We start from the raw sequence: 15,759 nt of genomic DNA on the forward strand, positions 1-15,759 counted from the left end.
TCTGAACTCTTGTCTCATACTCATCTTTTGATCTTTAACCCAAATGTCTTCAGTGAACAACAAAAACAAAGGAATTTGCCTTACCATTCCAATACTTTTGGAGGGGACTCATTGTTCATATTCAAGAATAAGATAAAGTTTCCCTCAAGAAAAGTGTAGGCTACGTTTCTGGTAGAGTATCTTCCAAAACCAGCTTTACAAAAGACAACCAAGAACCAGAATAAAATAAAGCGCAATTTAACTAGTGAAAATAAAATAAAAGCAAAGAATAAAAACGATTTAATAAAAATGCACCTCTACAATAATGATTTTAAATACAGAAAATTAGCAGATCAGGTACAGCCAAGACGCCTGTGTGACCGCATCACTGCTCTAGTTTGTGCAGGATCACTGTGCTGACCCGCTGGTTAATGTGGTTAATGTGACCTGTCAGTGGGTGGAGCAACTGTCCTTTTGGCGGTCGACGGTGATGCTGCTAATGAGGAGGAGCTAGCTGCAGATGTTGACTCTGCTTGCGGACTGACTAGCCGAAGTTTGTCTCACAAGTCGGAAACACGGCACATGTGTCGCTGCACGCTCCACTGGAAAGAGAAAGGGAAAAAGAAGACAGCACAACGAAGGTAACTTTTCTGCAATGTTTTTATTTTTGGAGACACACGTTGTCCCCCACTTTTAAAGCTAGTAAATGACATAAGCGTCACATACACCTACTGACGTTAACATGTGCATCAGCAGCATCATGTATGTTGTAGCTGCTGCTGCGTTTAGCTAGCTCTGTTAGCTCTGTTATATGTCACTGCAGAGCCGCCACACGGCGAGTTTAAATATTGTTTACATGGACACCAGCGTTAGCTAACATTATTGAATTAATTAGTGTATGGAAACACGGTTTATCTGTCCCATTTGAGAGTGCATGAGTACAATCAATCAATCAATCTGGGGCTAATCATTAACAGCGAGCTTTTGGGACTAACAGGAGCGTATGTTTCAGTTACTGGGGCTCAATGATGGGGGACAAAAAGGCTAGATTGATTGAAGGTGCAATTTCCATTCACCCGCGTCCACTTAACGCCGAGATACAATGTGACCCACAAAGTAGACCCCGTCTACGTTTCACGTCGCAATCCTGCACCTGACCGCAGCACGTTTCAGTTTTAATGCGGAAATTCTGGGCTTACAAATGATAGGACACTGTTTCCTCATGTTTACACATGAGCGACAGTAAAGTTTAATAACTCGGCGGTAGGTAGTTTGCTGAACCTGTCCGTCTGCTTTCCTCCTGAACACGCGTATAAAGAGCGAATGCAGTTGTGAATAATTTCCTCCAGAGAGATGTCTCTTGAGCGTGTGAACAGAGGCACTTAAATGCAGCTTTCACAGTGGCCTAAGAATGTAGACCAAATGTTCACTGGTTTGTAATGGCACACACTTACCTGAGTTAGATAATTAGAAATATGTCGGTGCTTAGTACAGGTAATGCATTTTAACAAGCATGTTCAACAAATTCCTGTTCTCTAAACTCTGGAGTCCCAGCTCACAGCTATGCAGGTAAACTGTATCAGTGTCTGTCACCTCACTACACAGCTGAACTACTTCATCTTTGCTGACTTCCGCCTCTCCTCCTTTGGTTCAGATATAACATTGTGTGTGCTATAGACTGCAAGCACAAGGCCAATGCATGATAGGATTACACTACTTTAATTACATAATTTTGATTTCTCCTAATGAGGTACTCTGTTTGTGTGTGTGTGTGTGTGTGTCCCTAATCAGATTGGTAAAGATGCATTTCATATCAAAGTCTGAACAGATCCTCTGTATGGACTAGTACTGTACTGACCTGCATACCTGGATGTAAGCCGTATGTATTTGTACTGATGTGGTTGATGCCTATACAATGTGTGTAGATTTGTGTGTGTGTGTGTGTGTGTGTGTGTGTGTGTGTGTGTGTGTAAAAATCAAACATGTTTTTTCACTTACAATCAAAAATCAAACCTTGAGGTGCCCATTCTCCCTTTTTTAGTCCAGTAACAAGTCTGTTAAATTAAAACCTTTTATAATTAGACGAATTATGGCTTTAGAGAAATTTGAGCGCTCATAAAAAAAAAAAAAAAAATTGTGATCGAGAGCTAAGTGAGGGAAGTGTTCTGGGGATGGGGATGTGAATCACAATATTAGCATAATAAAACAGCTTGAGCTGTAAGGAGGGTGTTGCTCGCATTCCTAGCGCCATGCCGACATTAGGCTGACAAGAACCGGTACGACCTGACATACTACCTACTCAGTGCCTTCACAAATCTCTAGTACACAACATCGGTCATAAGAGCCTTGCTGAGCAGGGGAAATGATACACCATCCGCCAAAAATTACAAAATGAAACGGGGGGGAAAGCAATTAAATCTCAGCAGCTGTAGTTCATTCATCAAGTAAAAAGACATAGTTACAGATCCAAAGTGTGTAAGTTTTCTGTACCTTGCTTGTGTATGACTGAATAACTCGGCTCAGTTTTATTTAGAAAGCTCCAATTCACATCAGAAGTTATCTCATTCCACTTGTCACATAGAGCAGCTCTAGACCTTACTCAGACAAAACAGAAATCCTGGTCATCGGGTCCCAGCAGATGGCAAATCAAATACTGCCATCTGCTGGTTCCCTAGTAAATCACATTAAGCCTGTGGCAAAGAACCTTGGTGTTTGGTTTGATAGTAATTTAAATTTCGAGCAGCACACCACAAAGCTTGTTCAATCATGTTTTTATCAACTTAGAAATATAGCTAAAATTCGATCTATGTTAACTTTTAAGGACACCAAGACCATTTTACACGCCTTCATCTCATCACGCCTGGATTATTGCAACAGCCTTTTCACCTGTTTAACCCAAAAATCTATTGATCGACTCCAGACTGTCCAGAACTCAGCTGCCAGGCTTTTAACCAGAACAAAGAAATATGACCACATTACTCCTATTTTAGCTTCATTACACTGGCTCCCAGTATGTTTTAGAATTGACTTTAAAATTCTATTGATCACTTTTAAAGCTCTTCATGGCCTCTCGCCTTGTTATATTTCTGACCTTTTAGTCCCATACGCACCAGCACGTACCTTGAGATCCTCGGGCAGAGGTCTGTTGTCTGTTCCAGAGTCTCGACTGAAAACTAAAGGGGACAGAGCGTTTGCTGTCGGGGCCCCGAGGCTCTGGAACAGCCTGCCCAAGGTAATCAGGTCGGCTGAGTCAGTGAACTCGTTTAAGTCCCTTCTTAAAACATACTTTTATAGGAGAGCCTTTCCCGATCTTATTTGACTTTATTTTATCCCTTTTATTTTATTTTACTAATTTTATATTAAATTTTCATGCTCTTCTCTTTTTGTATTATTCTTTACACTTGTTAAAGCACTTTGTAACTTGTTTTTGAAAAGTGCTCTACAAATAAGGATTATTATTATTATTATTATTATTATTATTTTCTGAGGTCCAAGGTCATCGCAGCCGTCTACCAGGAAGTTTTAGAGCACTTCATGCTTCCTGCTGCTGACCAACTTTATGGAGATGCAGATTTCATTTTCCAACAGGACTTGGCACCTGCACACAGTGCCAAAGCTACCAGTACCTGGTTTAAGGACCATGGGATCCCTGTTCTTAATTGGCCAGCAAACTCGCCTGACCTTAACCCTATAGAAAATCTATGGGGTATTGTGAAGAGGAAGATGCGATACGCCAGACCCAACAATGCAGAAGAGCTGAAGGCCACTATCAGAGCAACCTGGGCTCTCATAACACCTGAGCTGATGGACTCTAAGTCCCTTCTTAAAACATACTTTTATAGGAGAGCTTTTCCCGATCTTATTTGACTTTATTTTATCCCTTTTATTTTATTGTATTTTACTAATTTTATATTGAATTTTCATGCTCTTATCTTTTTTTTTGTATTATTCTTTACACTTGTTAAAGCACTTTGTAACTTGTTTTTGAAAAGTGCGAGATTGAGTGAGAGAGAGAAGGGGAGAAAAGAGAACACAGTAGCATTTTAAGCTCAGACGTCTCTGAAACATGAGTGCATCTGCTTATGGTTATCTGCAGATCTGTCAGCACCCATCAACGAAGTCCTCATCCAACACTCAACAAACTGTTGGATGGTATTTGATAATTTCACAATCAAAGTACTCTAGAAGAAATGGGGCAGTGCTTCATAGTGCAATACCAGGTGATCCGGTCCCATAGTGACAAAGATGCCATTCTTCTTCACTGATTACAAATTAATGATTTTGAAGTTGTTCAAATTATTATATAAGATATCTTTAATACACCGGAGCACACACTCCAAACACAGTTTCAGTAGCCTGTAGTATCGATTCAAATTTACATGACAGAATTGTGGAGCCCTAATCAGTGAAAGTTTAAGAAATGATTTGCGTCGTTTCCAGGACCTCTGGTCTATCTGGTTGTAAAAGAGAGCTCCTTTCAACCTGAAGTTTAGTCAGGCACGGTTGTATGTGAAATAGCTCAACTCTCTTTGACGTTCGAGCCAGGCACGTACCAACTCGGCCATGGAAAATGTTTTGAATGTCAATGTAGTATATTGAAATAGGAAACCTGCTGTGCGGTAAACACCTTTCACTATCATAGTAACCATCCAGACATGTTGCTATACCTCTGAGGTTTCCGTTGTTTTAGATAAGTTATTACAAGCACCGGTCTATACAACAAAATTCCTGTCCTGGACCTGAGGTGATCTGTGTGTGTTGACACGTCGGAGAATGGCATCAACTTCTACGACCACCTGAAACTGTACCGCACAATGCAATCTGATGGCGCTGTCAAACCCATGAAAATGGCTAGAAAAACTCAGCCGGCTGACCTGTGGCTCTGACCCACAAACTCTTGCAGACGTATAGAAGCTGTCCAGAAGCCTAAGATTACAAAAGCAATATTTTTTTTTAATTAAAAATGGTTTATGATTGTTAAGAAAAAATTAAAAATATTTGCTTTGCCTACTGTGCCCTGATGATTGGCAGTAATGAACATATTTAGTTGCACATTTATAGTGTAAACTATTAGGCTTTCTTTCAGTTAATCCCGCCTCAATGTGGGGGAAAATAAGTGTTTGTCTCTTACTGGAGCACTGTTTCATTCAAAGACAGCCGATGTTGAACTCGCTGATGATTTATTATTAAATACATTTAAGTCACTTACTCATTCATTCACTCATTTGAAGTTTCCATTGGCCCCCAAGTGTCCATTATGCAACACAGGGTTATATTCCAATGACACGACCACAATCAGGATCACTTACTCTCATCTCAGCAAAAATTCCTTGCTGTGAAGAGCACTTATGTGACTCTGTGTTCCCTTGTTTTTCTTACAGATTAATCCAGTGGAGAATTCAACAATGCCCTTTGAGACCGGCATAGTCTTATTAGCCTTCCAGTGACACTCCCACGTCGCTTTCCACTTGTCTTGGTTCACACCCCTCTTTTCATTTTATCCAGTATTTATTTGTTCTATTCTGTCACCTTGGCTCAGTTCCTGGTGCTGCAGTCTGTCGTCTTTATTACTCCCCCGTCACTTCGTCCTGTTACCTCTGAGTTGAGGCTGAAGGAGAATGGTTGCTGAGGTGGATTCAGTTTCTCAAGGCAGCGGTGTTCGGCTGAAGCAGGAGATTTCCCTCCTCCATGGGGTCTGTCTCATCGTGGGAAATATGATAGGCTCTGGCATCTTTGTCTCACCTAAGGTAAGATTCTCTGCTTTGTTAGGCCAGTGAATTTATTTGCCCTGAGTTTATCTTACTTTTCAAAGCTCAGTGCTATGTTAGCTCGACTTGCGACATGTTCAGGGGTAACAGTGCACTGCTGATGCATCTGAGATCTGTATCTGATAGATACATCTGAAATAATTATTCATTGAGTATTGTTAATAGGGTTGGGCGATGTTTACAAAATTTCCATAAGAGGATGTCTGCAGTGAGACATCTGGATGGACGCTGTCATCGGGTGCGCAGGCGTGCACATGCGCAGTCGTCTTATGTGCATACATGTGTTCTCGCACAAACTTCACTCGGTAAAAAATTTTTGTAGAGTATTAACTTACATTCCAAGTCACAGTGGATATTTTATGCAAGGAGCAGGTAAAGCAGCAGTGAACACACAGGGTGCAGATGTTGGTCTCAGTTGTTTGATAGGCTGCGTCATTAACAAGCCCACAAGCGGTTCACCAGCTGCCGTGATAACGGATCGCGGGTAGAAATGTACAGAAAAAAGACGAGTTCTCAGTCTTTTAGGCGACTGCTGATTGAGATAATGGAGCAGATGGGGGGAGAGGCGGGGCAAGCCAGGTGCCTGAGGTGCAGGTGAGTGTGTCAGAGTGTAGAGAGAAGAGAATTCCGAGGCAGGTGCAAAGCATACTTAAAAACAATAAGAAAGTTTGTAGTCATTGAAAGCTGCTTTCACAGGGTGTGAAAATTTTTTAGATTTTTTTTTATGCTGGGGGAGGGGGGTGTTTACAATCACGATGCCGGCTCAACGTTGTCATGTCTGTCAGCCATTGCAGATGGACGATGGCATCGTCTTATTGGCCCAACCCTAATTGTTAAGGATTTATGTTACCATTGTGTTCCTGTTTAGAGTTGGGCAGTCGTCTATATTTTCAGATGGTCTTATTGTCTTTGTGTTAGATCGTCTTGGTGCCATTGTTTGGTCTACACCAGAGATCAAATGACAGCTTTCACACCACCCTAAACAAACTAAGACAAACACACAAATACACTAGACTCAAGCTTTCCAATGTCTGACACTGTGGAACTGTAAAATTACCCCAAATCTCTTTAACCAGATCACACACATTTAGGCTATTCTTTCCCTCCTTTTAATAATGAATGTAATAACTAATGATGTATTTTTGTTCACTTAGCCTCTCATAAAAGTGTTTGGAGCTCGCCTCGGGAAGTCCGCCTCCCACTTTGAAAACCTCTGCACTAGAGTTCTTTTTTAACCCCACCAAATCTAAATGCTCTCATTTCTTACCCTGCAGGGTGTCCTTAAGTACACGGGTTCATTTGGCCTGTCGCTGGTAGTGTGGGCCATTGGAGGGATTTTTTCTGTGTTTGGAGCATTATGCTATGCTGAGCTGGGTACCACCATCCATAAATCTGGAGCCTCCTATGCCTACATCCTGGAGGCCTTTGGAGGTTTCTTGGCTTTTATACGGTATGTGTTTGTTTGTTTTTTACTCTTTCTGGATGTAAACACATTGTTTAAACACATTATCCCAGAAAAGCAATACGTACCTATGTGCTGTTACTTGGAATGTGTTACCGTAATTTTTGCATAGACACTGTTCATGCAGTATGTCCTCCTTTACTTATAATGCAAAAGCTCACATATACTGTACAGTATAGAAAGTCTGCCATATCCTAACAGCTTCTCAAGCTTTCAATTAAGTAATGTTATGATAACAGCACTGTTGCCACTTATCGTCTCTACACATTCAAGTAACATGAGGGTTCTTATTCACGCTGGTTCTTTTGACATTCTGTGAAGGAAGACTGGTTCTGTGATCCTGAAAATAGACTTTTACCGCAGTGTTTCCCATTAATTAACGAGACCATGGCGGCCCGCCACAGTCTAATTTGCTCCGCCATAGTTTCAAAATGAACTGAAAAATATTTATACACATCTCTTAATAACATTATAGGCTCGAACGTGTTTTGTGGGCACTGCTGTAAGCTCGCATGCTCACACATTTTGGCATCCGACTCCAGACAACCACTTTTCTTTTGAGGTAACTACGGTAACGTTAACAACGTTAATCTGTTTCTGTCACTCGTTTGTGAGAAGGCAATTAAGCTAGCATCTAAATTTGGAGTGCACATGTATTCAAGCCTTTATGGTAAATGCACAGTAACGGACCGGTGCGAGCTGACAGGCAGGTTAGTGACTTTATCCTGTCAGTTTCTCTTTACAAAGGCAAGTGTTGCAATATGATAGTCCTACCTCAAGAGAGGCTGTGAAGTCTTCATGTTACACGATACAAGAACCACATGCAACATGATTTATCAAAAGGGGTCAGATTTGATGAATTTAGCGCGAGGATACACATGGGACAACGTCCGGTTTTCAAATTAAGGTGTCTATACAGTATGGAAATAAGATTAATTGGATTATATTCACAGAAAATACAAAACCTATTACATGTGTCCATTAAAAGGAAAAAACAAAACAAACAATAATAATAAAATGTTAGGGAAATTACTTCTATTTTCTATTCTTTGATTTATGGTTGCTGGAAAAACAAAAGAAATTTGTTGACCTTTGTTGCTGTTTCATAACCATTTATAGCTTAATGATCAAATAGTTTACTAGAGCACAACATTGTTTACAAGAGTGCCACGGTCTTCATAGATAGCCTCTTAATTTTGCACCAAATGAATGCATTTACCTTTCTCTTAGAATCCTGTTGGAAACACTGAGACAAGAGAAACTGATCGACTGTCATTTGTAACATTTTTTTATTTCAGGCCCCAGACAGACAGCCTGTATCTCTCCCCCCTCACCTGAACCTCTGCTCCACATCACCCAGGGCATTTTAGAGGATGCCTGGAATTTTTATTATTGTCATTATTATTAATTTTGTGTGTCATTAGTGGAGGCAGTCCACTAACATCAGAGAATTTATTATTTAAGCATGTGTAGAACTGAAATTCATATTGCAAAAGCTAATTTCCCAGTTGTAGAGGTATATAAAGCCTTATTATTAATTTGTTATTTTACTAAAGTTACAAGTTTTTTTTTTTTGTTATATTCATTTATTCTAATAATTAAGATTCATCAATTTCTGCTGCAGACTGTGGACGTCGTTGTTGATAGTCGAGCCAGCTTGTCAGGCAGTGATAGCCCTGACCTTCTCTAACTACCTGGTCCAGCCCTTCTACCCCACCTGTATAGCCCCCTATGACGCCGTCCGCCTCATTGCTGCTGTGATCATATGTAAGTCTCTCCCTGTACTTGACAATAATACACACAAGGTGCATTACAAAATTATTTTAACATTATTTATTACAATTTTTTTAAGTTTAAACTGAATGCATGTTCCCAGAGCATAGAACAAAATAGATTGGTTTTGGTTATTTAAACCCCAATTATTTACTGTAAATGTCTTAATCAGCCTGTTTGCTTTATTCTTAATTGCACTGTTGGCTGACACAAGTCCAGTACAGTCTGTGCTTTAATTTGTCACGAAAAACCAAAGGTTCAAATAAAATCAGACACAGTTAACCTCCTGTTAATCCAGACTGTTACATTTTTGAGGAAGTGTACAAGATGTTCTCATAAAAGCTGAAAGGGATAGTCATAAGTGGTGTGACACATGCCTTTTGTGTGAGAGACCTGGATTTGAGTCCTACTGTTACACATCCACCATTGTGTCCCTGAGCAAGACACTTAACCCTTAGTTGCTCTAGAGCCTAGCCTGACATATATAGCAAATATAAATGCTTTGGATAAAAGCGTCAGCTAAATGAGAAAATGTAATGATTTCCTCTCAGCTCTGCTTTAAGTGTACTGTGCTTAGTAAAGGGAAACCCTAAAGCGTTGTGATACTGTGATAAAGGGCATAACATAGGTCTGGGCGATAAAGCCAAAAAGTCATGCTGTTAGGCAGAATTCCGGTATAAAATATATATCGGTATTTTCTGCTAAGCGAGCTCAACTTAGCTTATTTCACCGTTTTAATTATACTTCATTCTCCATCTTAAGTATCATTCACTTATTGAATTTGACTGCTTCAGTTCTCTTCACACTCACAGACCTAACGTACCTCTGCTGCAAACAGCCATTACCAGTACCAGCTCAGCTCGCCTCGACTCAGTTTGGCCATCCTCCGTTTTTCATTGCAGACAGTACCCAGAAATAGCACCTGGTAGCAGATACAAGTACAACTTTTACACAATGGAAAACCAAATGGACAACCAAAAAAAACACGAGGCGAGTCAAGCTGGTACCGTGGAAAAACGGGCTTTACTGTCTCGCTCTCCCTGTATGTCCGCTTCGGTGACTTTCTCCATCAGTAGTAGGCTAGGCTGTATAAAGTCACCAAAAAAAATCAGACCTTGTCTTCTGGACTTTTCCTCCCGTGATTCCGTTCACAGCAGCAGCTGAGCTGCACGTTGAGGAGGCGTGTTGACGACGTAGCCTATCAAAACAAAACCAACATGGTAGCTAACGAATGACATCTGACAGGTGTGTCGCTTTACTTGGTCCGCTCTTGTAAAATATCCACCGTGTTGCGACTTACGCAATCACTGTGTTTCTGTGATAAATACTGCAATGTATCGCCTAACCTGGGCGGCCCGCCGAAGTAAAGTGTATGTGTGGGAAACACTAACTTAAGCGTTGCTTTTCTTTTTACAAGACAGGTCTCAGTGTCGACCAGCTCTGTGTCTCCCTCCATCTTGTTAGAGACTTTGTGAGTTGACTGCTGCGTGCAGACACTGAGGGAGGGGCGGAGCTGCGCGGTGAGGTAGAGAGACGTGCAAACGCTAGCAGGACTTTACAGAAACAATATTAGTATCAGATTATATCGGTATAAACGGTATTGTCTAATTTCATATCTTTGTCTAATATTGTCTAATATCTATCTTTTGAAATTATATCGGTATACCTCATATACAGATATACCGCCCAACCCTAGCATAATAGCAATGTCAATACAGTTGTTCGACCATAAACTCCTCCCCTCTGCTTGTGTCCAACCTTCGATTTAAACTTTATTGATTTGATGTTGGTTAACTACTGTTTTCTTGCTCTTTCTCCATATCAGGTCTGCTGACTTGTGTGAACTGTATGAAAGTGAAATGGGGCGCTATTCTTCAGGTCATCTCCACTGTGGCCAAGGTCCTAGCTCTTATTGTCATCATCATTACTGGGCTGGTTAAGCTGGCACAAGGTAGGGTGTCCTAGAAACTGTCTGTCTGTCAGATAGTTATTCTGAAATCACTGCCTTCACTTTGCTGAAAATGAATGGGATGAAGCACTACTTAACTATTTGGGATTAAGGCATTTTAACTGAATCATTGAACAGAATGCTGTAAATAGTTAACGTTTTAGTTCAAGGGATTTTAGTAAATATGGCGAAATGGTGGATTTTGGTAGTTTGTCAAAGCACCTTAATCATTCATCAATCATTTTTGACTCAGCTTTTCAGGTAAAATTTTGATATTGGACCAGCTTGATCAAATAGTTTAATTATTATATTGATACATTTTATACATCGAATATACGAATAACTGTTTTAAATTCAGATTTTGTTACGTTATGTTTTTGATTGTGTTTGGTGCTCTTGTTATTGCTACATATATTATTGCGTGGATGTTTTTTGTCCTTTTCTTTTCTTTTACTAAACTGGTTCAGGCATGTAATGTGTATATATTATGCAGGGCACACTATTTATTGAAATATGAAATTAAAAATATTTAAGGCACATGCTGGATTCAATATTTTGAAAATAATTAGCCCTGGATGATGAAAGCAAAACATTTTAACACCTGTTTTATGTAGGATTCGACCAGAACTTTGAGGACTCATTCAAGGGCTCCAAGCTGAACCCAGGTGACATGGCCCTGGCCCTCTATTCAGCACTGTACTCCTACTCTGGCTGGGACACACTCAACTTCATCACGGAGGAGATTAAAAACCCAGAGAGGTATGAGGTCTGGTATTTGAGAAATATTTTACAAGAAGGGATTTTTGTTCCTAATGGCTTTGCTTTCTGACGTAACATGAAGTAATCTCAAGCTGTCGTCTCAGTGGAAATGGTATACATCCCAGTTACAAAATAAACTGAACATTTGTAAAAATCTAGATATTTTAGTACTGCTTGCAGGTTGGGGTGGGGTGTGGCTAACAATTATTTTTCTCAGCTCTGTTCTGTAAATACTTAAGGCTCAACTGAGCGCGTTAAGTTAATGAAAACCATTTTTCTTTTGTAGGAATCTGCCCTTGTCGATCGCTATTTCCATGCCCATTGTCACAGTGATCTACATCTTGACCAACGTTGCTTACTACGTCGTCATGGATGCAGACCAAGTGCTGAGCAGCGAAGCTGTTGCTGTGGTGAGTATCTGCCTATTATTGTGGGGCTCAGAATAAATTTTGTGCATTCTCCTTGTGCACTAAAGAAGCTGTGTATGAGCAGTGTGACCGCGTGCATACTAATGTCTATCCATTAACACACCATATTGACAGCATCTGCTCAGACTCATTGGGTAGCAGATTCGGATCTTTGCTTCCCATCTTCTGCTGTCATCTGTTTCAGCCTGGCTGGCAGCCACTGGCACTAGTGTCTGGTTCAGTATTCCCTTTTGGTTATCTGTGACTGCAGGAGTCTAGATGTCAGGAATCTCATTTAGCTAAAGAGGTTAGCGCCACACACAGGAACGGGGAAGTTGACTATGTGATTAGTGCGTTGGAGGAGGAAGAGTTGTACTGAGGTTTGTTTACAGTGGTATTTGATAGTATTCACTCTAATAGTTAACTTATTTTCCAACAAGCTATAGGCTGTGGGCTCTCATAGTTTTCCTGTTTCCATAACTGGATTTCTCAGATTGTGGAGGGAGCGATGACATCATTGGGTGTTATGCACAGCTTAGACTTTGCTCCTCAGCACTGCACTGAAAGTTCATAATATCAGAAGGTAAAATGTGTTTGGCACAGACATTTTAAAGCCCATCCTGGTTAAGAATCTTCTCTAAGAAACATTTACATTAAGCGTTTCTTAGAGTTTTCGTAGGTGTTATTCCCAAAAAATCCCAAATTCAGTATCTCGGAAAATTAGAATATTACTTAAGACCAATACAAAAAAGGATTTTTAGAAATGTTGGCCAACTGAAAAGTATGAGCATGTACAGCACTCAATACGTAGTTGGGGCTTCTTTTGCCTGAATTACTGCAGCAATGCGGCGTGGCATAGAGTCCATCAGTCTGTGGTACTGCTCAGGTGTTATGAGAGCCCAGGTTGCTCTGATAGTGGCCTTCAGCTCTTCTGCATTGTTGGGTCTGGCGTATCGCATCTTCCTCTTCACAATACCCCGTAGATTTTCTATAGGGTTAAGGTCAGGCGAGTTTGCTGGCCAATTAAGAACAGGGATCCCATGGTCCTTAAACCAGGTACTGGTAGCTTTGGCACTGTGTGCAGGTGCCAAGTCCTGTTGGAAATTGAAATCTGCATCTCCATAAAGTTGGTCAGCAGCAGGAAGCATGAAGTACTCTAAAACTTCCTGGTAGACGGCTGCGATGACCTTGGACCTCAGAAAATAATAATAATAATCCTTATTTGTAGAGCACTTTTCAAAAACAAGTTACAAAGTGCTTTAACAAGTGTAAAGAATAATACAAAAAAGAGAAGAGCATGAAAATTTAATATAAAATTAGTAAAATAAAATAAAAGGGATAAAATAAAGTCAAATAAGATCGGAAAGCTCTCCTATAAAAGTATGTTTTAAGAAGGGACTTAAACGAGTTCACCGACTCAGCCGACCTGATTTCCTCGGGCAGGCTGTTCCAGAGCCTCGGGGCCCTGACAGAAAACGCTCTGTCCCCTTTAGTTTTCAGTCGAGACTCTGGAACAGACAACAGACCTCTGCCCGAGGATCTCAAGGTACGTGCTGGTGCGTATGGGACTAAAAGGTCAGAAATATAACAAGGCGAGAGGCCATGAAGAGCTTTAAAAGTGATCAATAGAATTTTAAAGTCAATTCTAAAACATACTGGGAGCCAGTGTAATGAAGCTAAAATAGGAGTAATGTGGTCATATTTCTTTGTTCTGGTTAAAAGCCTGGCAGCTGAGTTCTGGACAGTCTGGAGTCGATCAATAGATTTTTGGGTTAAACAGGTGAAAAGGCTGTTGCAATAATCCAGGCGTGATGAGATGAAGGCGTGTAAAATGGTCTCGGTGTCCTTAAAAGTTAACATAGATCGAATTTTAGCTATATTTCTAAGTTGATAAAAACATGATTGAACAAGCTTTGTGGTGTGCTGCTCGAAATTTAAATTACTATCAAACCAAACACCAAGGTTCTTTGCCACAGGCTTAATGTGATTTACTAGGGAACCAGCAGATGGCAGTATTTGATTTGCCATCTGCTGGGACCCGATGACCAGGATTTCTGTTTTGTCTGAGTTCAGCTGGAGGAAATTATTTGACATCCATTTTTTAACTTCACAAAGGCAGTTGTTAAGTGAACTCAGCATTCCAGGGTATGTGGATCTGACGGGCAAGTATATTTGTGTGTCATCAGCATAAATATGAAAAGAAATGCCATGTTTATGGATAATATGTCCAAGGGGAAGCAGATACAAGGAAAACAAAATGGGTCCTAAGACCGACCCCTGAGGCACACCATATTTAACTGGACAGAATGAAGAGACATAGTTGTTTACAGACAAGCAAAACTTCCTATTTGACAGGTAGGATGAAAACCATTCTAGAGCAGTACCAGAGATCCCCACCCAGTGCCTCAGTCTGTCTAACATGATGTTGTGATCAATGGTGTCAAAAGCAGCGCTAAGATCCAGGAGTACCAGGACTGAGCACATACCTTCATCAGCAGACATTAAAAGGTCATTGGTGACTTTAAGCAGGGCAGTCTCAGTGCTGTGGTACTTCCTAAAACCAGACTGAAACTTTTCAAATAATTTGTTATTTTCCAGCACAGTGAGCAGCTGTTTGGACACAATTCTTTCTAGAATCTTTGCAATAAAAGGCAGTTTTGAAATTGGTCTAAAATTATGTGGGAGGGAGGGATCTAAACCAGGTTTCTTTAAAAGTGGGTTCACGCAAGCCGTTTTGAAATAATCAGGGACACAACCAGTAGATAGGGAGCTGTTGAAAACAGAGATCAAATGGGGCCCGACAGAATCTATTACTTTCAGTAAAAAATTTTGTAGGTATTATATCAAGTGGGCCGGAGGACACTCTCATTTGTGATACTGTTTTTAAAAGCTCAGACAAGTCGATGGGATAAAACTGGTTAAAACTCTGTTGTTGCTGGTGAGGGACCTCTGAGTAAGAGGCCACGGGGGTAATAGAGGCTCTGATTGACACCACCTTATTGGTAAAATAAGAAAAACTATTCACAGTCATCATTACTTCCAGCTGAGGCACAAGGAGGGGTTGGGTTTACCAGCTGATCCACAGTCTTAAACAGAAACCTGGGATTGTGTTTATGTGTAGTAATGAGTTCAGAAAAATAGTGTGTTCTCGCATCCTTAACCATTTTATTGTAGTTAATTAATAAATCCTTCAGACTGAGGTAATGGACTTGGAGACTGGATTTTTTCCATCTGCGCTCTGCTTTCCTGCATTCCCTTTTGAGGCTGCGAATGCTGTCATTTATCCAGGGTTGCTTACTAGCTTTAGACGTAGGCCTAACCTTTAGAGGAGCAGTAATATTGAGTGACGACAAGCAGATATGATTGAAGTGATCGACCAGATTGTTGGTGTTGGAATCAGACAGGTGTTGGCTTTGGCTCTGAAAGAATGCGCAAAACTTTGAAACACTTTGTTCATTAAAGATGCGACAACACACGGAGCTTGGTGAGGCGGCATGAGTAACAGGCGAATCGCAGCTAAAAACAATACATCTGTGGTCAGATATAGTCATGTCCACTAATTCCACAGAGGAAATGCTGACACCCAGGGTAAAAACCAAGTCCAAGTCCAACCAAGAAAACACAGTGGACCAACACCAGCAGATGACATGGCACCCCAAACCA

At 40.6% G+C, this 15,759-nt stretch overlaps 1 protein-coding gene across 1 annotated transcript; it reads left to right on the top strand.

The window, feature by feature from the left end:
• The first annotated feature begins 472 nt into the window (after nucleotides 1-472).
• On the top strand, nucleotides 473-12,150 carry LOC119907914 (Y+L amino acid transporter 1-like). The gene is made up of 7 exons (XM_038725606.1): nucleotides 473-620; nucleotides 5,361-5,726; nucleotides 7,022-7,197; nucleotides 8,834-8,976; nucleotides 10,808-10,933; nucleotides 11,545-11,689; nucleotides 11,976-12,150. Exons 2-7 carry the CDS (start codon nucleotides 5,598-5,600, stop codon nucleotides 12,133-12,135), a joined length of 879 nt encoding a protein of 292 aa, XP_038581534.1. The 5' UTR covers nucleotides 473-620; nucleotides 5,361-5,597; the 3' UTR covers nucleotides 12,136-12,150.
• Nucleotides 12,151-15,759: the final 3,609 nt, after the last annotated feature.

Source organism: Micropterus salmoides, unplaced genomic scaffold (genome assembly GCF_014851395.1).
Source record: "Micropterus salmoides isolate LMB-PRFRI ecotype aquatic unplaced genomic scaffold, ASM1485139v1 Ms_hic_scaffold_17, whole genome shotgun sequence".
NCBI lineage: Eukaryota > Metazoa > Chordata > Actinopteri > Centrarchiformes > Centrarchidae > Micropterus > Micropterus salmoides.